General features: G+C 38.8%; 1 protein-coding gene across 2 annotated transcripts in view; it reads right to left on the reverse strand.

Annotated features, from left to right (window-relative positions):
* The window catches only part of LOC149531666 (uncharacterized), a 158,590-nt gene that overhangs the window by 52,201 nt on the left and 80,334 nt on the right, over positions 1 to 26,055 (reverse strand). For both annotated transcript variants that reach the window (XM_089809432.1, XM_089809431.1), the window contains exon 8: positions 17,355 to 17,567. In XM_089809432.1, coding sequence (XP_089665558.1) covers positions 17,355 to 17,567 — 213 coding nt within the window. The remainder of the gene's footprint in view (positions 1 to 17,354; positions 17,568 to 26,055) is intronic.

The following is a 26,055-nucleotide window of genomic DNA, read 5'->3' on the forward strand; positions in this document are numbered from 1 at the left end:
CGAGAGGCATGAGAAGAAATAGAAAGCGCAATGAAAGGTAGAAAAGATATCAATGGAACTACTTTTGGACGAACGGAGGTGGAGAACAAATTATTGAACCAAATGTTGCAAACGAAGGTGCCCATCAAACTTCAAGACCTCTTACAAATAATACAAAAATTAAGGACGACATTATTAAACAGTTACACAAACCCACCAGCTGTACTGAAGACGAATGAACAACCAACTTTACCAGGAGGGTCAGCCACAGACCCCATGTTGCTGACAGTAAGCAATGGTCATCACCCGATGGTGGTTGAGATGGGAATCCTCGGAACCATCCTGACGGACACCATTGTGGATGGTGGGTCTAGGTTGAATGTCCTTCCCGAGGAGACATGGAAGAAACTCGACAAGCCTTCCCTATGGCAAATCACATTCAACCTGCTCGACCTCAACCAGCAGGGGATAAAGTCGCTAGGGACCCTGGAGGCTTAGAAGGTAACCATCAGGACAACCATTTGTGCTTGATTTCATTGTGATGCACTTGAAGAAAAAGGGATACAACACCATTCTTGGAAGAGGATGGCTAGTGGCAAGGAAAGTGAATAACAATTGGAAAAAGAACATTTTGTCTATGGAAAGCATAGGGCAGAAGTTTGCCATTAATCTACGAACACAGATAGTAAGTGAAGAAATGGCCTCATCATTGGAGTCCAAGTCAAACGGGGAACATCGGATGGATGAGGGAAGAGCCCACATGGATTCAAATGACGAAGGCATTTTGGAATTGGAGGAATGTTCAAGAGATGAGACTAGTTCAATGAATGGACTTTTCCATTGGCAGATGGAAGACTATGAACTCTTCCATCCTTACATGCTTGGTATCAAGGAACCTAAAGGTGAGAAGAGGTGTTCCCACCGAAGTTTATGGAATACAAAGAAGGCAACGCAGAGATCAACGAGTCCTGCCCATCGCTTTGAAGATAATGCCATTAGATATTAAGAGTCATCAGTTTAGGCCACCAATCTTGGCGATACAGAAAACCCAAGGAACATACTTGTCGAAGACGACTAGAACCCCTTACTGAAGGCATAATATTCAAAGTCCGAAAAAGTGAGTGGGAGTCACCAATCGTGATATCCATGAACAAGGACGGGAACCAAATCCAGCTATGTGTGGACTTCCAATGCGTGAATGTTGCCACGATAATAGATCCCTTTCCCATCCCATTCACAGACACAATTCTTGAAGAAGTGACAGGACATGAGATGTACTCCTTCATGGATGGATTCTCTGGCTATAACCAAATCTCCATTGCTAAAGAAGATAAATTGTAAACTACCTTTGTGGTGGATGATGGAGTATAAGCTTACAACCGAATGCCCTTCGGATTGTGCAACGCACCTGTCACATTTCATAGAATCATTTTAAGCATCTTTGACAAAATGTCAATAGGCAACTTCTGAGCATTTTTCGATGATTGGTCCATCTTTAGTGGACAAGACAACCACTTGGCAGCACTCCAAGAATGTATGGAAAGGTGTCAGCAAGCATGGCTAGCACTAAACCCTAAAAAGTGTCGATTCATGGTTCCTCAAGGAAAATTACTTGGGTACACTGTGTGCAAGACAGGATTGAAGACTGACCCGAACAAAGTGCAGGTGATTATGGAAATGGAAGCCTCAACAGAGGTAATTGGAGTGAAATCTTTTCTCAAGCACATTGGATACTATACATGGTTCATAAAGAACTATGCCCAAATTGTCTTCCCCTCGACAAGTTGACACAAAAGGGAGAATCATATGTCTGGAGCTCCAAGCAGGAGACTTCCTTTAAAGAGTTGAAGAATAGATTCTTGGGGGCGCCTACCTTGGCATATCCAAACTACGACAAGGAGTTCCACATCCACGTGGATGCTTCTAACTTCGCCATAGGTGCAACATTGGCGCAAATTAGCGACCATGGCCTTGATCACCCAGTATATTTTGCAAGCCGGCTACTTTCAAAAGCTGAGAAGAAGTACAGAACCACTGAAAGGGAGGCCCTCAAGATGGTGTACACTATACAAAAGTTTCAGCCTTACCTCTTGGCTACACCATTCACCTTTTACGTGGAGCACTAGAGGTTGATGTACCTGGTGAACAAACTGATCATCCAAGGAAGGATTAGTAGATGGTTGTTATTCCTACAAGAGTTCACCTTCACCATTATTGTGCGAACGGGGAAAAGTCACATCACTACCGACCAACTCTCCCTTATCAAGTCAGGCTAGCCATCGGAAGGGGTCAATGATGATTTTCTAGATGCATACTTGTTCAGGATCGCCATCCTTCCAAGATGGTATAAGTCTATTGGGGAGTATCTATCCATGTCCTAATTTCCAAGGGAGATGCTACCACGTAAATGGTGGAAGCTAGTGTTAAGGAGTCGAACCGTCCAACTAATAAATGGCCTCCTATATAAGATGGGCCCAGACCAAGTACTAAGGCGATGCGTAATGGAAGAGGAAGTACGGAGTGTTTTGAGGGAGGCACATGAAGGTCTGGCAAGCAGCCACATGGGACTTGACACAACTGGATAGAAGGTCCTTCTCGAATTATGGTGGCCACACTTTACAATGACGCACAGGAATGGGCGTTAAGCTATGATACATGCCAAAGAGCCGGTAAACCACTTAAGCGGGATTTCATGTGGTTAAACCCTTCCCATGCCTAAGAATTGTTTGAACATTGGGTATTGGACTTTGTGGGTCCGCTGAGGGCGAGTAGGGCCCGACGTTGCCAATACATGGTAGTGGCCACTCAATATTTAACAAAGTGGGTAGAGGCACGAGCGCTACTAGAGAACTCTTCAATAAGCACCGCAAAGTTTTTATATGAGCAGATCATCACGCGGTACAACATACCCATCCAATTGACAAGTGACAAAAGTCACTTTGTGAATCACGTGATCAAATTACTGACAACTGAATTCAAGATTTTTCATTCATTGTCGAGTCCATATTACCCAAGAGCCAATGGTCAAGCGGAAGCGACAAACAAAATCCTCATGGCTATCGTATATAAATCATGCGCAGTAGAACAAGCAGACTGGGAGGAAAAGTTGCCTTCAGCACTATGGGCCTACCGCACAACATTCAAAGACACAACTGGACAAATGCCATTCCAATTAATGTTTGGGGAAAAGGTTGTGGTACCAATTGAATTCAGGTCCCGAAGCCTCCAGATTACAATTGAAAATAGACTCAGAGATATGGAAAGTCTACAAGAGCGCCTATATCGACTGAACAAATTGGATAAACGAAGATTAATGGTCCAATGGGTGACGGAGGTGGCATAAACTCGTCGCAAGGCATGGCACGATGAACATATGAAAAGGACCAGGTTCCAGCCAGGCCAACTGGTGCTTCGATACAATGGCCGCAATGAGATAAAATTGGGAAAATTCAAGGTCAAATGGCTTGGACCACATAAAATCAGAGAATTTGGTGAGAAATTCTTGACGCCATTAATAGATCAAAGTTGAAGATCTATCATGAATGACAAGAAGGCGAGGTAAGGGGTAAGCTTCCCGCAGGCACGAACACCCTGTAGATACATCATACCCCGTAGGCACAAGTGTCCCACGGAGAAAAACAAAAGGGAGCATCCCACAGAAAAAGAGAGAGAGAGAGAGAGTTCTACGAGGGAAGAGAAAAGAAGAGCATTCCGCAGGGAAGAGAGGAAAAACAGACGCATCCCGCGAGAAGGACAAGGAAAAACAGTCACATCCCATAAAAAGGAGAAAGGATAGGGAAAAGGAAACAAACTCCACCGGTAAAGACTAGCCATGGGAAAGAAGAAAGAAATAAAAAGAAATAGCCATTGTCATCCAGAGAAACATTGTAATGGAGGAGAAGAAGGAAGCATTCTATGGGCATTGGGCATTGGGGAGGGTGGCAGTAGAAAACATACCACAGAGGGAAGAGACAAGGGGTACTATGGGGGGGTGGAAGACAGATGTACCAAAGGGGCTAAAACAAGATGTGTCGTGAAGTAAAAGCAAAGCAACCCTAAACCATTTTGTTGCAATAAAGACAAAACAAGAGACCGTTAATCAGTTGGAGTATGCAGTTTGGAGAGAAAAGGAGGTAGTGGAAGGATCAATTGAAGGAGAATAGTGCCAAGATGGACAAGAATGCAAGAGTATTGGCCTCAAGAGTCTTTGTTGCAAGGCCAGGAGCATCAAGTAGCAAGAAGCAGAAGGTGCATCCTAAAGTGCAACCATCAGCATAGAAGGCCGAAATTTCTCATCTCACAGTACAGTTTGAAAGGTTGAATGGCAATGAGTCACGCAAATGGTGGTAGGAAACCGCTGACATAGACCTCATCAAACAAATACTGATCCGTGTGTAGGTACATTGGGCGATTCAACTTCCGAAGTTTTCCATACAGTTGTTTGAATTGATATTAAGAGCTATGATCGAAACATAAAACAGACACAACAAAAAAAATACATTCGCATACAAGAAGCATCGTCTCACGGTCTTGTTCAAAGCCTACTACTTTGCTAGGGTTCTTGGCATTTGTAATGTCCCCTTTTTGGGACATTAGAAAATATAAAGACATATTCATATAATATTAAAATTGACTTTGAGAGTGGATTCAAACAATAAAAGGCAATTTAATATTATAAGGTGGGCTAAAAATGACAAGGAGAGATAAGACAAAAAGCCAAGAAGGGTGTCGAAGAGTCACAACCTTGTGTATTAAAAGGAGAGACTCTTTCATTCAGGCAAGCTTGGTTTTATGATTCATATCTTAGTTTCTCTCTTGTGAGAGTTATTCGGAAAGCTTTAGCTTTTAGCCAATATGAGGACGTAGCCCCTCGTGCTGACAAACAGTGGACACAAACCCACTGTCTGTGGAAACGTCACTTCAAGTGTCTCGAATGCGCTTACAAGTTCTTCTCTTAGCATTCCAATCCAACTGTAAATCTGTGTTTAAGATTGGAATTTGAATACTGGTTATTGTATTGTTGTTGTATAATGCAATAAAATGCTTTAAGGACTTTAATTGAGAACTTACTAGTTTTATATTGTTGGTTTGTAACGTGACTTCATCTATTTGAGTTCTGAATATTATATTCAAGAAGAAATCAAGTAAATATCAATTGGGGGTATTTCCTATGATTTATATTAATGGTTTTTATAATGCAACTTCATATGCGTATGTTCTGAATGTTAACTTGAGAAAGAAATTGAGTCAATATCCATTTGGGATAATTCAACATTCTTGGCCAAGGAGGCCACAAAGTGGTAACTACGAACCACAAACTTCCACAAGAACAAAAGGAGTATTGGGTGAAGTTAGTGGGATGCGACCTCATGCCAGAGGAATTTGAGCCCGTCATAAAGGGTACTAAGAGTCGAGGACTGCAGTGGGACTTCATCCAGGAAGGCCATTGGCGATGTATCATGGACGTGATAAAGAGCAGGTTAATCGGGGTGAGTAGGGCTTCAGATATCGCCTTGCCATAGATTACCTTCGTGAATGGCATTATGAATGGTATAGTATATAATCAAGCGACCATCCTCGCTGATAGAATGGAGGAATTCATGACACTGCAACATCACACATTGTATATGCCACACCATGCTATCGGGTTGTTTCTTGAAGCAGCACTTCATCAAATTCCAGTGGATGAGTTTGAAGTCCCATCGAGAGGAGGATTAGTGGTAGGAGAACCCCCCAGTATTCTACTGGAGGCATTTTGGACACAAGTGGCACAATGGTCGGCTAGAAGAGGGTAATGCAGGGCTTAGATGCCTATGGTGACACTGATAGTGGATAGGAGGATACCACGAAGAGCAGTGGGACCGATTCAGAGGGAGATAGTACTTTGGTGGAGGTTGGGAATGATGAGGCAAATGTAGGGTTCCCACCTAAAACACTTTTCCACTCCTTGGTTGGCGACTTTCGCGCACTTGATAGCCACCACCCCCATGCCACTTATTCCTCCATTTGGTAAGAGGCATGCGCCCCTTGCTATGACCACCCATGATCATAGTGGAGACCACAAATGTATCAGCTCAAATGGAGGTGGTCAAGGAGCCATCTCGACAAACCACCCTTAAGGGAACTCCAGTCGTGGACGTCCCAGTGGATTCAGTTGCCCCAAATCAAGTAGTCACAGTCCCAACAGTAGGGCTCATAGAGATGTACCATGCACCAAAGCCCGCACCTCAAGTTCGACTAGACGTGATTGGTACAAAGGTTGTTGTCACTATAGCTTCATCCCTGTTGACCAAACAGGCGAATCTGGCCTAGCCAGCACGACTAGTATAGCCAAAGGACAAGGGTGTTGAAGTGATGGACCGAGCCAATGTCTTCTTAAGATGGCAGTTCTGACTCACCCCTACAGATGTCAGCCCCTCCATCAAGTCCTCGAGGCGGGGAGAGGTATTGACAAGAGAATCTGTCATTCTAGAGCCATAGGAGTCAATAGTACCACAATCCGAGGATGCGCTTGGAGATGAGGAGGCCATACTGGAGGTGGATGTGGCTGTCACAGAAGGTGCAGAGAGGGAGATAGAGATGGATATAGAGATGGATACGGAGCAGGATGTCGATACTGAGGACAGGCTGAATTATGGATCGGATGAGGAGAGAACCATTTCATACATTAGGGCCATGGAGGATGTGTTGAAGAGAGGTTGAATTATTGGAAAGCATGCTTTGACCTGTAGAAAGGAGTTGCATTTGATCTGAGCCTATATCCAGAGGTGTTGCCTAAAGCATTTCGGCTCTTGCTTTGAGGCCAAAGGATGGCCAGCTGTGGAAACATCAAAGATGTTGGCTGATTGGACTACAGAGCCCGAGTTGGCACCATGCAACACTGCTATGGTGAAGCTTGCACATGAGATAGTACGGGCGTATAAAGACGTCTACTATGCTCATCGGCATGTAGAGGTAGATAGAGAAGCAGAGAGGGTTGCAACTACGAGGTCTAGGGCAATCGAGGCAAAGGCTCGATAGGAGCTAACTGCTGAATTGGATAGTCAATAGGTAGCATTGGCGGCAGAGCGAGAAATGCTCTTGCAAGACCAGGAAAAGTCTAAAAAAGGATTGTAGGTGGCTCAAACTCAAGCTATGGAGGTAGCACTTCTACTGAAGGAGGCTATGGAGGTCAACACACGGACACAGAAGGACTTACGTATATGCACCGATTAGGTTTACGAATTGCGCCAGCTGTTGAACACTTCAGGGATGCAACCTCCTCCCCTAGTCTATGTTCGTTTCTATATTTGTATGTTGTCTCCTAACATTGTCAATTTTGAGTTGCCAGGAGACGACTTTTCTTTTGGGGGGGATGATGTCCAACGAACTGGATAGTTAGAGGGTTATGGGTATGGTCACGGATGTGTCGCTTCATTGGTAGCATGTCGGATGTTATAAATATGGAATACACTTATGTAATTGCCTCGTGTTGGTGTTGAATATTATTACTTTGTAATGAAGCATTTGATGAATGAATTATACTTTACTTTGTTAAGTTAAATAATTATTTCCTGTTCACCTACGAACTGAACATCCCCGAACCATCTCAACAACTTAGTATAACTCCTATGAAGCTGAAACCTATGTCATCCATCCTGAGAGTATTTAATTAAATATAACATTTTATGTTATATTTATATAAACCATGTTGCCACTTTGAGTTAAAATTTTCACCAAATCTGGATGAGGAGAGTAAGAGATGGCAGAATTCCTCTCAAGCCTAGGAAATCCACCCCATGGCATTCCTCTATCTAAAATCTCTACCTTTATGAATCACCAAAATCTCAATGCAGCCAAGCCTCTAAGTGGTGGGGGAAGAAAATTGTTGATCAAAGGGTCCAAGTAATGAGAATTTTAAGGCATTAATAAGGAGAGTTTTGACCATAATGAAAGGAGGTCAGAATATCAGAGGAATTCTCCCCTGAAATTCCTAACATCAAAAACTCTGCCAAACAAGGAACACCAAATTTTGATGAGGTTGAAACAACTTAGGGGAAAAAGAGTCCATGACCAAAACAATCAAATTGTGGGGTAAGAGGCAAGTCTTTTGAGGCAAGACTAAGAACATGATGTTTGGTCGCAATTCCTCTAATTAGAGGAATTCCACCTATGAAAATTTCTCACAATCAGAAATCTTCGCCTATGAAAATTAGCTTCCTCTATGATGGAAAAGCCCAAGTTGTTATGTGGCTGAAAAATGGAGGTAGAATGTGAATCATTGACCAAAATGGGACATTAGAGGGTGGCAAAATTCCTCTAGTTTTCTCACAATCAGAAGTCTCCACCTATAAAAATCAGCTTCCTCTATGACGGCAAAACCTAAGTTGTTCAATGACTGAAAAAAGGAGGTACAATGTGAAAGATTGAGCAAAAAGGGGCATGAGAGGATGGTGGAATTCCTCTAATCCTAGGAACTCCTCCCTCAAGAATTCCTCATAACCAAAATCTGTGCCTCCTTCAATGTGGAATTTTCTCTCATACTTGATCAATTCAATGATTCAATGAGTCTAATGGCAGCAAAGAGAGTTGGAATTTAACAAATTCTCAAAGGGTGAAATCAAGCTTTTGGATCAAAATGATAAAAGAGAGAATCTGGTCAGAATTCCTCTAATCCTAGGGATTCCGCCATGAATTCATAGAGCGAAATGGATGCAAAACAACATCAAACCCCCCCCTAGCCCCTCAAAATAGTAAAATTTGCTAGGGAATAGTGAGAACTGTCAATGAAATAAGGTTTTGGAGTGGCAGCATTTTTCATTGAAGCAGAATCTCATTCCTCAAATGCCAAAATCTCCACCAAGAGCTGAAATGAAGAGTGCAAGGGTCACACTTGGGCAATTCCAAAGGATGATAAAATGATTTTCTTCCCTCTCTTCCAATCGCTAATGGAAATTTTCAATGAAAAAAAACATTCTGGAGCCAAGTGATGTCTTGGTGGAATTCCTCTAATCCTAGTAATTCCGCCCAAGACTTTTCCTCTAAATCAAAAATCTCCGCCTTCGAGAATTTTAACAGCAAGCACCCAGAATTTGAGATTTTGATATCAGATTTCCAAAACTAAAAAAAAAAAAAATCAATCCCAGGCATGTTGGCCTTAAGAAAGAGAAAAGGGATTAAATAAAATGATTGTATTGGCTTGAAAAGGCCATATTGGCCCTTACAAAACAACTCTACCTCTGCACTAAGGCATCAATTTTCCTCTCATACAAGCAGTGAAATCTCCATATTTAGCAGTGAATTTTCCTTCTAAATTGGCTGCAAATTCATCCTCAAAAGGTAGCAAATTGTATAAAACGGCAGATTGCATTTAAGGAAAGATATGTTTTCTTTAAGGAGCAGCAATCTTTGAGCATTCAAAGGGCAGAGTTTTCTCAAAATCGGAGATGGGGAAGATAGAAGAGTGAAATCTGGGCATGTTGCTGATTAAAACTTACTTATTTTTCCAGATTTTAGCATAACTTTAACTCAAAATTAGCGAGAAGATGGAGGGACCTAGCTTCTAACTCGAAATAATCCATGACTAAATCCATTCCAGTTGGATGTGACGTAATCTCTTTTCATGACATTTTCAGATTTCTTACATGGTTATGATTGTCATTTCATGAACTTAATGGTCTTTCTGTCTTGTCTTGCAAAGTAAGTTGTTGAAGAGAATGATATGAGGGGACTTCCAGCTCAACTTCGGGTACTCGCAGTGAGAAGGAAAATTCAACATCAAGGTTATCAAAAGATAAATTCAAGCCAAGTTTACAAGTTCAAGATGCAAGTTCAAGTCATGATATTGAGAATATTTCAAATGAAGATGGAGAAGGATTGAGAGGATGAAGCAACTTGGGAATATGCCTTCACTATTGGAGGTTTGGCAATGTTGAGTATCAAAAGATATTTTATTTCATCATCAAAAGATTGATCAAGTCTACAAGATGAGGATAATGAGGTGGCACCTAGTTGTCTTCTGCCAATCAAAAAAATTATGTTACAAGCACACTCAATCATAATATGTTAACTGTAAAATTTTCTCGTTGGCTGTTAAAATCATCGTAATTTTCTTATTGGCCCACAAAAACTTGCCTTTATGTAATTGGATGATAGAGTGACAACCCTAATTAGGGTTTGTAGGGATTAATCTATGCCCTTGATCTTGAATTGATCTTGGCCCTTATTGTAAAAAGTCAAGGCCTTCTAATTTGTAACACATAAGCTTAATACATTAGATTAGGTTAGCTAAGGAAGAGACTTCTTGAAATTGTCTCCACAGTGCTATCAAAGTGATTGACGATACATTCTTTGTTTTCATAGTGTATTACTTAATGTTGCTTTGAAGTGCTGAATGGTTTCTTTAACCTTCACTTGGAGTAGAATTTTTTCATATTGTTTAGAATTAATTTAGTTGGATGAAAGAAAGTGCAGATGTTTACTTGCTTGACTTGACATAAACTAGGCCACTAACCTCTTGTTGATTGCAAGTGTGCCTTGTGCGGTAAGCTAGTGATCGTACTTAACCTCAATTGATATTCAATCTTTAGTTTGCATACATTGATGAGATTGAAGAGGAATATTGATTTGAAAACCACTTGACTATACCTTAGAAACTTGCACTAGTTGGGTGGAATCACTAATAAGATTGTATCTAGGAGAGTCCAAGTTCATCCATACTTCCTTGTGTTCATAGTTAGAAGTAGAAGTAGAAGAACTTGAGAGTTCAAGAGTTGGAAATCAAAAACTATATTTTCATTGCACATTGTGAAGCCAAATCTATAGAAATAATAAGTCTTGAATAAATAGCATAATTCCCTAATCCCAGAAAAAATGCATTGTTTCACTAAGCAAGTATCCATAATTGAAGGGAAACTTGAAGTCATTTCACGATCTTATCTTGCAAACTTAGCATAAGAAGTGACCTTATTCAAGAGAGGATTGAGTGTTTGGTGTTTCTCTTCAAAATATCGAGCACTCGATTTTGCATGTATAAAACTCATATCAACAAGTAGCTTGGATGAGTATGCACTTGGAGAGGTCAGAATACGATCTCCCAATGTATAGCCTTGTACTTGGAGGGGTCAGAATCCGACCAGCCCAAGTATGAGGTGTATATCGACCTCCAAATCTCTGCCTGCAAGGAGAGACGACAGACTGACTTCATATCAGTTCCCAAAATAAGTAAGAGTATTCTAAACCATGAAAAATCTGACAAGGCTGGTAGGGAGGGCAATTTTCCCATCAAGGGCATGTTAATAAGATCTTTAATGCAAAAAATTCATAATTTAGTCTCAGATTTTAAAGTGAAAGTCAATTCAAATCATCGTATTTGAAGCAAGGGAAAGATTTCACGTAGAAAAGAAAGATGGAGAAAAGTGAATATTTAAATGAGCTTGTACTTAGAGAGGTTGGAATTCGACCCCCCCAAGTAAAAGCTTGTACTTGAACCCTCAATATCCCGCCGAGCATTTAACCTTAAATTTTTTGCCTCCCAAGTTGACAAGTTCATAAATCAAATTGGTACAATGGAGAATGAAAATCATATCATGAAGGGTAAACAAACTCAGAGTTTCTCTCAACCATTTCGATCGAAGTGTGGAAGTTTGTTGGGAGTATGTTTGATCAGAGTGATTGTTGGGATTATCAAAATTGAAAATCAGACATTGGAAATCGTCTTTACAATGTAACTTTATATCAAGCTAATATCATATGAATTCTTATTATCATAATATCTTAATATTGTTTATACATGCCATTTTGTGAGCTTAATATGGAATTCTTTCTTTGTAATGTTCCCATTTTAGTTCGTTCTTGTTCTGTAGTGGGGTTAGCCTATAATTGACCCTCATAGGCTAGTTATTGTGTATAGAGGCACTTCTGAGGCAAAAGGTCGATTATGGTACGGTCTTGTCTTCTCCACAATTCAATATGTTCCAATTTAGTCTTTGTTTGGCTCAGATTGGACTTCTTTGGGCTTAGTTTCATGTTATTACTATTCATGGCAAGTTTAGTGATGAGTGAGAGGGATCCTTTCTATTTTTGGAAAGTGCATTTGGTCACGTGGGGAAATAATAGGCATGACTCCTATTTCAAATGGTATATTAAAAGGATAAGTATTTTGGGAGTTATTATTATTTTAGTGGCTAAGTTATTATTAAATCTTTAAATGGCTTATTATCAAAGTTGCATGGTACCTGTACCCACACCCCTAGTACTCGTACCCACATACCCAAGTACCAGGTACACGTATCCCAAGTACCAGGTACTCGGTGGAGAGCATCATAGCTAAGGACCTTGATTAAGATTTCTGATTTTTTTCTGGTCTTTTGTTTCTGTATCAGCTTGTTGTTTATCAAGCTTAATTCAATACCTAATCAGTATGAAACTTTGATACTGATTAATAATAAACTTTATAGCTGTTCACGTCAGAAGTTTATCATTTGCAATATGTCATTGTCATATGATTTAGGATCTTCTTGTTCGTGTTTAAGGACCACCTTCTTTGCTATGCAACTAAACATTTGTCATATATTATTATTGCAAACATATAGCAAATCTGAAACTGAAAACAATACATTACATTTGCGAACTTCATCATTGTTCTTGTTTTCAAAAAGCATTGTCATGACTCATAGTTTCAGTTTTCTATAAATATAAAATTATTATTTTTAAATAAAGTTCAACATACCCAAGTACCTCCATCCCCCATTATGAAAAAAACCATACCCGTACCCATACCCTAAGTACCCCCTTCCCCATGCAAGCTTGCTTATTATAAAGTTATAATTTCACTTTATAATTACACTTAAGGTGAGGGTTGAGTCATCATTGAAAGTGGCCATTTATTCAATTAATTCATGGAAGCGTATGCCAAGGAATTAATTAAAGTATTTGAGTAAATGAGTTATTATTATTTTTATTTTATTTTATCACCCACTAGTATCCCTGTGACCCAGTCCAATGACTCCTCTCGCCTTACCTTGGGTTTATAGATGCCAAGTTTGAGTTCAAGGAAAGGGAAGCTGGGACGAGACTAATCCACTGGAGGTAAGACTGGTGGCTCAAACTCCAGTCCCACCAAAGCAGCCAGGGAGAGAGATTCAAACTTGAGACCATCGGGGGACCCACGACCTCAAGCCTCCTCTCCCAATAGTTTGAGCTTTTGCCCGAAGGCGAATTACTATTCTATATTATTTCAAATTCAACAGAAAATTCATTATTTAAGTGAAGAGTGTCATGGAGAAGCTAGTTTTTGGTGTGTGGATGAAGGTTTTTCTATATATGCAACCCATTTGGATGAATTAATCATCTTATTGCATTTGTTATTGTGTAGATGAAGGTATCTAAGGGTTTGAGATATCTGATGCTGAAAGAATTGTGAATTCTTATCAGACTTGTGCACTTTGAATTGATTAAATTGTGCCAGTGAATTGTCCTTGATTTGCTGCTGAAATTGAAGGTGGTGATAAAGTTTTACCTGAGAAATTGCTCAATGAGGATAAAATGGAGAATCCAAGAATTCAAGTATCTAAAAGACTCTAGGCATGTCAAGCATGATGGTGATCAAGATTGAAGGCTAAAACGAAGATGTAAGCCCAAGTTCAAGTTCAAGTTATCAAAATAAAATTCGAAGAACAAGTTAAAAAAAGAGAATGACCAAGTCTACAAGCGGAGAAAATCCTCACCAACTTAAATTTCCTTAAAAACTCCAAGTACAATCAGAAAGATTCAACTTCATGAAGCACTACATCACTTCTAAAGATTAAGGCCAAGGAATCAAAATTTCAAGTGCCAACAAGTCCACTTGAGAGTCAAGTCATTCAACATGAACTTCAAAGGATGACTATAGATCATGAAGATGAAGCAATCTGTGAATATGAGCCACCATAATCAACCAAGGGGCTTGATAATATTAAGTATCAAGACATGTCACTTCTTCATTAGAAATAGATCAAGTTTACAAGATAAGCATGCTAAGGTGGCATCCATTATTCTTCAACCAATCAACAGGCTCTAGTTGCACATGTCTAAAGACATTCGATCAAACCATTTCAAGAGTACATGTGAAGTCTACCTAATGTCTACCTAGCCAATTTTCTCACAAGTCCATAAAAGAAGTGTAATTTTCTTAATGCCTCACAACGTCGTGCTTTGATGGGGTGGCATAAACTTGGCTCTTGATCTTGAATTGATCTTGGCCATTTATTGTACTTGGAGCAACTATAAGCCTTTCTCAAATTATTTGTAGGGAAGAGATTTGAGGAAATTGTTTCTATAATGCTACCAAAATTATTCCTTCTTCATTGTTGTTATCATGGTGAATGTTTGTTAAGTTTCAGAAAATTCCATTGTTTCTACATTTCCTCATTTAGATTAGGAATTTAATTTATGTTGAATAGAAGTAGATGAATGGAGGATTTTATTCTAATATTAAGAGCAGCCAAAACAACGGAGCTGGCCCTTACTACATCACCATGGATAAACCATTCAAACACAGCACAATAACAGTTAAAACACTACCAGCACATTAACAGCCCTTCCCTACAGCCCTTAATGAATGGAAGATATTGTTGCTAGCGAACCTTTTGATACTTGTTGATTGCAACTATCAAGGTAAGGTTAATATGTGCCTTACTCAAACGCTTTCATTTGGATTGCGCCATCATTTGGTATTTGAATGAGTATTGACAATATCAAAATCATCCACACATCCTTGGAAGCAAGCACCCTCCTTTGCATTGTTGATCTAGCTAAGCAACGACTAGTTGGCAATTCACCTCATCATCAATGATCACTTACTTTGTAAAATGAAAACCCACAATTCTATGTAAAAAAGCTTCACATAGGCTGGAAAAAGACAAAGCCAAGGATGCGTGATTTTTTGTTGTAATGGATAAGTCCATTTTTTATAAAAAAATCCCTTCATTTTTGGAGGAAAAAAAGGGTCAAAAAACTTAACAGTAAAACAAAATCAACCCATGCTTTTATTAAAAATCATAGAAAAATCTTATAGGAAATAATTTACTGGAAAACCACAAACTTTTTTAAGCAAGAAAAAAAAAAGAATCTGTCAAACAAACTTTTCCCCCTATGATACCATGAAATTGTTATCATATTGAGTGAATAATAAAGGAGTAATTAGCCTCTTAAATAACAATTTAGAAACAATGTTTCTATAAGAGAAACACTTGTAAACTGAAGCAAAATAAAAGTTTCTAACACTAATAAATTACATAAATGAGCATCAAATACTAAATACAATAATATTACTTTAACAATATGAAGAGAGGGTAAAGAGCAATAAATTTGGGAACAAAAGCCTACGGAGAAATGAGTTTACTCTGACGGTCTTGCCAAGAAAAACAGTGACCTCAGTATATCCCTTATTTGATGGATTTTGCTCGACATTTTTATTCCTCAGCGAATGTTACAGACTTGTCTTTACATGTTTGTCAATATGAACTGTTTAGAGAAGGACTGTCCAAGATGATGGAAAGCCAGCTTGGAACATACCATACAGCTCCCTGTCAGCAGTATATTAGGTAATTTTTTCTTGTAAATCCACACAATCACCAAACAAACAGTGAAGTTAACTCCACTGCCTTTGAAGATAATTCCATGTACTCTGCTTACAGGTTATGGGTTCAAGAAATGACAAGTCAAGATAGTAGAAAAGACACAGACAAGCCTGATCTTGATTTGTCCAATGTTACTTTAAGCAACTGAAGGCCCTATTAGATACCCAACTGTTCTCTTTGCTTTTCAAAGCAACGAGGTTGCTCAGAGGTAGAAAGAATAAGACCAGAGTATTAATACTAGAATTCATGCTGACTTGTGCATCTCCTTTGAAGGATTTGGGTTTTCAACTAGATGCATCAACAAACAATTCTTGAGAAACAAATTTTGCCAGTATCTGAAACCCACTAACAGAATGCTGCCAGAAGATCGAGCACAGACAGACAGCAGCCAAACAACAGCAGATTAAAACCCTATTGTTATATCATCGAGGAATAAAACCAACCAGCTCAAGGAAACAGAAAATGTGACCCTATAACAACAAGAAAAACATAAAGCAGAATAAGACTGTTATCATCCCCTCTGCTTTGATACAAATGCACGAGACCTTCACTTTCCTCAAGCTCTACCTTAATAGGAGCAGCAGAAGCATATCTGAGATCCAGTTTTATGAAATTCTTAACTTAGAATATCAATCTAACTATTCTTTACATGAAAGGATCCGACCTTCAGCTCACACCATAAGAGTTTGCACACACAATAGAAACTTGGACATTTAGAAAATTACATTGAAACCATAACACTTAAGAGCCAAAATTATATTAAGTACTTCTTATTGACAATCAAATTATTTAAATCCAGCCAACCTCAAACTTCAATCTGATCAGATATATAGCTCATCCTTTTGAGCTTCTCCCTTCAGGGAAAAAAAGCAAAATGAAGTAACCAGGTGCTAAGCTTGACTTGAAAATACATGTTTCGATGGAGAAGAGATAAATTTTCAACCTTCTATCCAGTACAAACTATATTATATAACTGTTTGACCCAAAATTGATACTGATACCAATCATCAAACATGCCCAATATTAATTAAGCTTCTAGCTGGGAGAAAAGTCAATAAATTTCAGTCTTCACTTCTCAAAATGCCTGCTAACAAGAAGCCTTATTTGCTTTATATGTTCACTTCCTTAATGTTTACTTTCTAGATATTTCAGTTCATTACTATTGTGGTCAATCCACATTGATGAGATTTCCCTTTTTAAATGGGTAATTCACAGGATCACACAGAGACATGTTCTTCGCCCCTTTGCTATCCCCAAAACACAATGAAAGAAGCCCTGAGGTTTCAGTGTTTTACATGCTCCCTAGCTTTATGTTTACATCCTTTATATTTCTCTTTATTAACCATTTTGGTTGATCCACATTGCTCAAATTTCCCTCTATTGGTAATTCACAGGGTTACACGGGGATATATTCTGGTGCCGTGACATACCCAGGACACAGACAGCCAAAACAATTCATTAGAAAGGTCAACTTCTAGATGATGCCCAGGCATCAGCAATTCTTTTGCTTAAAATATGTATATACTCAACCATAATGAAGCCCAAGTACGACAGATCAAGGCAATAGAATATTCCTAAAAGTTACTACCAAAATATTAATGATGAGAAGATACTAAACAGTTTTTTTAAGAAACAGGCATGCTTTGACACCAACCATGGCATTAGAATGTCAGCAAGACTTCTAGGACAAAGCTAATTTTTATCCAGAAAACAAGAGACACAAGATTATAAGATAAGATACTGGAAATAATGCATTAAAACTCAGAGGCAACTGACCCCAAATTCAGCATTAGAAAGAGCTTCAATAAAATCTATCAGCTGGATTTTTGCCCATTGACGGCACCTCTCGTTATCAGTTGCATTTGGTGGATGCCTCCAAGCAACTCCATGACTCAACCTGCTCTTTTGAACTCTCTGAAAAAAGACATCCTGGGCAAATTTCTTCAGACTTTCCAATGCTGACTCCATTGCTGGATTTACAACAGTTACCTACAAGAAACAAGTTTGTTACAAGGCTATTAAGAAAAGAGTGTGAACCTCAAGAAACTCAATTATAATTATTTTTCGAACTTCACCATATAAGTATTTTCCTTAAAAGGCAAATTTTATCAAGTGGAGGACACATCCAAAACAAAAAGAACTGACATAAGATAGCGAAGCTACCAACAAAAAAGCATGCATGAAAAGTACTCAATTTGATATTCAGAGGTGCTGACTTGGTTTCAAAATTTCATCTGTTATTTCAAGATCTTAATTTGCTAGAAATAAAACAGCCTAACCTCAACAACATTCCTTACCCTATTTCATACAATAGGAAAAACCAAGATTATTCTGGGATAGGAAGGACTTTATGTAAATTATGCACTACAAAGTAAAATCTGCATTAACAACAAGATATTGACACTTCATCTCCCAGCATGACCATAATTACCAATTGATCAGAGCTTTGGAGTCTTATATTAGTAAATATATTAGACTGTATTAGAAGTATGATGGAATAAATTAGTTAGTTACATTTAGGTCGTTAAGGTTGTTGTATTTGTTGTATTTCTTTAATGAATTTTTTGTTCTGCCACTAATGTGGTGGATGCAACTCTCAAATAAGTGGGTCGTAACACCATACACCGTGAACGCTATAATTTAGTGGAAACCCAAGATGGGAAAAACAACGGAGAAGCTATTTATTATGAATAAAAACACTGATTAAGGTGACACTGGTTAAAGTTTTTTATACAAGGGCTCACTGTTAGTTTGTTCACTAAAGGTAAGGCTCATTAGCAGTTGGACTAAATGCCCTGAAAGGCTAAGGCTCACTGCCTAAAAGATAAAGGATCACTGCCAGAAAAACTAAAAGAATCCACCACTAAGATTACTATCACCAACAACAGCAACACTGGAAGTATATTTCAGTCTGCTACCGGTTGCACTCATTTGCATACTCATCAATGCAGAAACATTTTCTTATCAAGTTTGCATTCATCACACGCATCTCTCTCACATCAATCAAAGGACAATCATTACTTATGCCATGCCATGCCATATAAAATTCTAACTCAGCCTAATATTATTTAAAATAGGTTACCACAAAACATTCCTGCAACGGTAAGGAATGAAACATGGACCACACTGAAAATCATCCCTTAAATCAACACACTACACATTCATCATAACAAACAAGACCAAAAAATAGGATATGCACGTTACAATACAAGCATTTGTTCCAGAGCATGCTAACCATTTTTCCAGATAGGCCTAAAACCAAAGAGGTGAACCACATTATGTTGCAAGATAAATGGGACCAGGACAACCACTGCTAAAGATAGATCTGATTAGCACATCATCTGGAGCACACAAATCCGGATTACCAACGAACCAACTCTCCAAATAACTAAGATATGTGGACATCAATGACAACCATTAATGACAACAACAATGATGGCATCAGCATCACATTCCAACAATCTTCCCCTTTGTCATTGATGTCAACATTCATCGATAACAATGCAAAGAGCTCAAAATTCAAATAATGTCAGCATTGAAGTCAACGTTCTTCCCCCCCTTTGAAAAAAATGACAAAGGGAAAAACTCCACCTTAAAAAACTCACCCTATTCCCCCTAAGAAGTCAACAAGCACTAGTCCAAATAAGAATAAGCATAGAATATCCTAGACCAATGCACATCGGTGCATTTACTAAACATTACAAAGGGGCAGAACACCCAACGTCTTCCTAAGATACTCAAAAGTATCCTTGCGCAATGGTTTCGTAAAAATATCTGCAGTCTGCTCCTTTTTAAATACATACTCAAATCTTACCTCATTGTCTAACACCTCTCAAAAAATGATAATGGATATATGTTTTGTTTTGGAGTGTTGAATCAAATTCTTGAATATATTTACAGAACTGTAATTATCACATGTCATTGAGATCAGTTCATCAAATGATATGCCAATATCTTTCAGAGTTTTCATCATCCACAGTACCTCAGTGCAACATGAGGATGTTGCAATGTATTCAGCTTCAGCAATGGGTAATGATACAAAATCCTACTTCTCAATCTATTGAGTAACAAGGATCGCTTCTGCAAATGTAATAACATTGCCATAGTATTGATATGTTCCAAATGTAAATCTGAATGACTTATAAATATGAGGAGACATGTCTCTATGGTTAATCATCATTAAATAATATATTAACAATAACATACATATATATATATAAAACTAGATATAAGAGTATTTTCTAAATGATAATTTACCAACAACCATAAAAGGTTTATCTCCAAGTCAGTTCAATCCAACTAAAGCTACAACCTTAACACTCCCTCTTTGCCAGGGAGGACTGTTATAGTAATAGAACACATTATGCTCTCAAGTATATGGAGAGATATCATCTCAGTATGATATTCCTAGAATACGTAATTAAGAATATCAACATATATCCATCAATTTAGATGTTATCTTTCAAAATAATCTGAAGCATGATTCGACAAGAAATATCAATCATATGCTATTCATAATACTTATATTCTTTTGGTATGTGCACCGGCATCAAATCCTAGATACCTACGAAAAGAACATGTTATATCTTGGAAAGATGTGTGTTATCTGATATCTAGCACTACGGGATAACAAATGAATGTAGTCTATCAAATAACAGTCATGATCTCAAGGACAACCACTTAATGTAGTCCATCATGACAAGTATCATGACCTCCGGCACACTTCGGGACATCAACTTAATTTAGTTTGTCATGATATGTTTATTGTCATTAATGTCATGAATTCATGAGAGGAACTATCTCAACATATATATTAATATATATATAGCCCGATCAAGGCATGATCATAAAGTATCGAATAGCATGGGTTATCAGTATGTAAAGTAAATCAAACATATACATATATCTATTTACATATGCATGTGTATACAAATACATACATATATGTATGTTCCATATACTGATATCATATCCAACCTCATGTAGCCCCAATTTTTGGAAAATTGGGACCTCCATTTGTGAAACCTCTAAGGTTTTATCTTAGTGATTAATAGTGTACTTTAGGTGTTAATAGAGTACTTTACGTGTTTGCATATAATGCAGCATAAATGATGGTGATCACTATTATAAAACACTTATTTTCTTCAGGAAAATAATATGTGAACAGGGACAAGCTCACTTTGACTAACTGACAAATCCCCAGGAAAGATAAGTTTCAGGAAAGCAAAGATTTCAGGGCTCAATGACGCGATGACAGGCAAAGAGAACAAGATTCCTTAGAAATGGTTGTGGATGTAGAGGCATAAGTAAAAGACAAGGACTGAACAAGGACATTCTAGCATTGCAAATGATAGTGCTGGGCATCATGAAGCACAAGTGGACGAGCATTTCTCAATACAACAAGTACAGATTAAAGATGAGGGGAGGGGACTAAGAACATACTTCTGCATTTATTGATTGTTCACTATTTCTAATAAACATATATTCTATATGATAGTTGCATAAATACAAGGCTATGGTAATCTACAGGCATTGCATAAAAGAGCATCTAGTATAACGGAGTCATAATTTATAAGCCTATACAATGGCACATCTACTCATACACATAAAATATGAGTTTTCAGAAGCAGTTAAAGGATCTCTAAAATAATGGTCTTTGAACATGGTGCAGGACCACCTAGGGAAAGGTAAAACCCTAAGTCTAATTTTGGTTTGTAAATGGTCTAACCAACCATTGGGGTAATAAGGACTACTAATAAAGTCCCAAGGTGTGTTTAGGTGGTTTGGTTTGATAGGTTTTTTTATTAAGAGTCTGATTTTCTCAATTAGGTCCTGATAAAGAGAAAATTGCAAAAATTGCTCTAAGAGGCAAAATGAGGGAAAAAGTCTCAAAAGGAGGCAGGGAGTATGTAAAGGTGGTCCTTAGAAGTTCTAAGGTCATCCTAGGAGGATTAGTAACATCCTATGCAAATTTGAAGAGTCTAGGAGCAAAATTGCAAAAGTTGTCAAAAGTTGCATTGACAACTTTGCAATCTTTGCAAAATTGCTTGACAACTTTTAGGCAGTTTTTGCTAAATCAACGAATTGGGCAGTTATAGTTGGAACTGCAGGCTAGAATAGAACATGAGGTCTATTTAAGACTTTTCCAAATCATTTTGAAGTGTTGGAAAAAATTGGGTGTACGGATACAACCTGTAGCAGGACAGTTTGTGAATCTGAAGCATAGTTTTGGAATTTGGTTTAAGTTTTCGGATTGAATGAAGAACTGTTTTTGCGGGAATAGCATCTTGAATTCATGTTTTGAATCTGTGTATAGTTGTTTTGCTTTCAAGTACATTTTTTATAGGATTTAGAACATTATTTGTTTCCTGTGAACCTGCTGTCCAGTTTTTGTCCTGCAGTTATGAAATGGGATATGGCTTGAGTGTCCTTGGTCTAATCGCCATGGCTCTTGGAGACCAAGCAATAGCCTCTATACATATTGTAAATATGGCTGGTGAAGTTTGTGGAAGGCCATTTTGCTATTTGTACAAGCAAGCACACAAGGTTGCCAAGGTGCAAAGAAGAAGCTTGTAAAGCAATTTGTGAGGAACAGTGGATTGATATGGATCAATCTTAATTGGCAATGCAGGAGTAGTGTATGAAGGTGATACAAGTCAGAGGAGGAAGTTGGGCAAGGAGTTTGACACCTATGGAGGAAGAAACACTAACACTGCCCTCAAAACCTTAAAAGTAGGGTTTTCTAAATCTGTACTGTACGGATGATACTAGGGGCCAAGACCTACAAAATCTTTAAGGGTTGGTCATATGAAACAAAATTCTAGTATATGCCAAGGTGCCTTGTTAAGGGATTTTGTGAGTTATAGCACTTTCCTTGTTTCTGGGAGGGCTAAAAGGGGCTCCAAGGACTAACTAGTCAAATTTGTGATTTGGGTGAAGGGACCTTAAAAGAATGGTGCAGAATGACGAGGGATGTAATAGGAATCTCATTAGGAGTGTTCCACCTTGTTTTTGAGGCTTTGGTGTTCTTGGAATGTTTCTAGCATTCTATGCCAGAGAAGGTGTCTTGGGGTGAATTGGGTCAATGGCATTGGAGTTTTGAGTTGGTGGTGAGTTTCTTGTAGAAAGGGGATTGTAGAGGGACCCTCTAAATTAGGGTTGGAAGAGAAGACCCTATAGTGGGCTAGGATTAGCAAGGGAAGAGTTAGAAGCTCTTAGTTGAAGAAGCTCCCCATCAAAGTGGTATCAGAGCCATAAGATTTGGTTTGTGGTAGCATGTTGTATTCCCTTGAGCCAAGTGGATCTTCCAAGATGGTTACCAATGCAGAGTTGGCAAAAGAAGTGGATGAGCAAAAGAAGCTCATAGAAGACAAGACCAAGGTACTAGATGAGGCCCTAGAGGAGGTGAAAGACAAGTTTAAAGAGATAAAGGAGACGACCCAAGCTAAGGAAGATGCAAACCTTTACAGGGGTAAAGAAAAGGTGAGTATGGAGGATGAGATACCAAAACCAAATCCTCCACTTGGTGAACAGGAACCATTCTTGAAAGCCCTCAAGGCATTTGGAGGGAAGAGTCTAGAGAATGTTTCCTTACTCCATGGCAAGATGGATGCAGAGGTAGTTTTAGAATGGCTTGGGAGCATTGAAAACTACTTTGAGTGTGAAGGGACAATAGAGGCCCAAAAGATGAGGTTTGCAAAGTCTAGGTTGAAAGGCCAAGCCTTGACATGGTGGAAGTTTGTGCAAGAAGAAAGGGAAAGTGAGGGAAAGAAACCTATAGCTAATTGGAAAGAAATGGTGGCAAAGATCAAAGAAACATACCTACCAGAGGATTATGAGATTTAGATCCATAAGCAAACGCGAAACCTCAGGCAGAAAGATCTTGATGTGGCTACCTACACGGAGAAGTTTCAGAAATTGGCACTAAGATCAAGAGTGCAAGAAGAAGAGAGTATCAAGGTAGCAAGGTACTTGAATGGTCTTAAATGGTCTATACAGGATGAGTTTGTTTAGCCTCACCACTCTATAGAGTTATTTTCCAATAGCTGGGAAGGTGGAAGAAAAACTAAGGAAGAAACGAGACTCCAGTTCTAAGAACAGAGGTAGAGGTAAGGACTTTAGAGGTGGTTCTAGGGGAGGCTCTAGTGGCAGAAGTAATGAGCAAAGAAACCATAGGGACTAGTGGAGTGAGCAGACCAATGAAACTAGTCAGAGAGGAGGCTCTAGCAGAGGCAGAGGGTCCAACAATGGAGGCAAAGGCAAATATGGTAACAGCAACAGAGAGTTACACTTTAGTAAGATGAAGTGTTACAATTGTGGCAAGTTGGGACACCCTTCTTATTGATGTCCAACAAAGGCATCATCTTCTTATGGGGAAAAGAAGATTTACCATGTCCAAGAAGAGGGCAATCAGAACGCATGAGAAGTGGACCTTGATGTGGAAAAAGGTGAAAACCTCATCTTGAGGAGGGTATTGGTTAAAGAGCCAGTTCAAGATGAGCCTAAGTAGAGGAGAGCATTGTTTAGGACAACCTACAAAACATTCGGCAAGGTATGCAAAGTGATCATAGACTCAGGGTCTACTAATAATGTCTTGTCAGAGGAGATAGTACAAAAGCTTGGTTTGACCAAGATACCACATGTGTGCCCTTACAAGGTGACTTGGCTAGATAAGGAGTAGAACATCCCAATGAATTAACAAGTGTGGGCAAAAATCACCATTGAGGACAGAATCTTGTGTGATGTGCTTCCCATGGATGTTTGTCACCTACTGTTGGGAAGACGTTGCCAGTATGATAGGGAGGTAGTGCATCATGGGAAGAAGAACAAGTATTCCTTTAAAAAAGATGGTGTCACTTATAGAATCCAGTCCATAGTGGAAGAAGATAAGATGGAGAAAACTACTACTAAAGCCTTGCTCACGAGTGGAAAGGAATTTCTTAAGGACTTGAAAGAAAGTGAAGGAGTAGGTTATGATGTTATGCTAAAGCCTAAGGAGGAAGAGACAAAAACATCCACACCTATACCTACAGAAGTGCAAGTGCTATTGGACCAGTTTAAAGACATCATTTGTGATGGAGCACCACCTACCATACCACCTAAGAGGGCCACAAGTCATCAGATTGATTTCATACCACAGGCATCACTACCTAACAAGGCTGCATACAAGATGACTCCAGAGCAGAATAAGGAGATTGCAAAGCAAGTTCAAGAGTTGCTTGATCAAGGCTGATTAGGAAGAGCATCAGTCCTTGTGCAGTACCAGTGGTCTTAGCACCCAAAACAGGAGGAAAGTGGAGAATGGCAATTAATAGAATCACAATTAGGTACAAATTTCCCATTCTTAGAATAGAAGATTTGATGGATTGTCTAGGTGGAGCTAGGTATTTTTCCAAGATTGATCGTAAAAGTGGATACTATCAGATCAGAATGAAAGAGGGGGATGAATGGAAGTTTTCATTTAAGACTACCGAAGGCCTTTATGAGTGGTTGACATCCATTTGGCCTTGCCAATGCACCAAGTACCTTCATGAGAGTCATGAATGAGGTTTTCAAGGATTGCATTGGGGTGTTTGTTGTGGTGTACTTATAAGACATTCTCATCTTTAGCAAGACCAAGGAGGAACATATGAGACACTTGGAGTTAGTGTTGAGAAAGTTGCAAGAGGAGAAATTGACAATAAACATGGAAAAGAGTGAATTCATGAAAGAGGAATTGGTGTATTTGGGGTTTGTAGTATCCCAAGAAAACCTTAAGATGGATACAGACAAGGTAGAGGCTATTTTGAGTTGGCCTATACCTAGATCTGCTACTAAGGTTAGGAGTTTTCATGGTTTAGCACAATTGTATAGAAAGTTTGTAAGGAGGTTTAGTGAGATATGTGCACCTATGATGGACACAATCAAAAGGGGCATGAAGACTAAATTTGTGTGGACCAAACCTGTAGATCAGAGTTTTGAAAGATTGAAGGAGGTAGCAACCCAACCTATTTTGGTTCTACCTAGTTTTGCGAGACCATTTGTGGTGGAATGTGATGCTAGTAACATAGCATTTGGAGCAGTTTGAGCCAGGAGGGCAAACTAGTAGCATTTTTCAGTGGGAGGCTTAATGAAACCAAGACAAGGTATTCAGCATATGACCTAGAGCTTTATGCACTTGTCCAAGCCCTCAAGAAGTGGAGGCACTACTTGTTGCCAAAGGAGATTGTTGTCTTCACAAATAACCAAGCTCTAAGTTTTATTAATTCACAAGAAAAGCTAAGTCTGAGACACATCAAATGGATGAAGTTCTTCCAATCCTATACCTTCACTATCAAGCATAGGAAGGGGCAAACAATAAGGTGGCAGATGCTTTGAGCAAGAGATTGTTGACAGTGCAAGAAGTCAATTTGTAGAGCATTGACTTAGATGGTTTCAAAGACCTATATGAGGACATTGATTTCTCAGTGGCTTGTAAGGTATGTAATGATTTTGCTAA

The sequence above is a fragment of the Cupressus sempervirens genome, chromosome 11, assembly GCF_028749045.1.
Source record: "Cupressus sempervirens isolate cs-2001-9-10 chromosome 11, ASM2874904v1, whole genome shotgun sequence".
NCBI classification, from domain to species: Eukaryota; Viridiplantae; Streptophyta; class Pinopsida; order Cupressales; family Cupressaceae; genus Cupressus; species Cupressus sempervirens.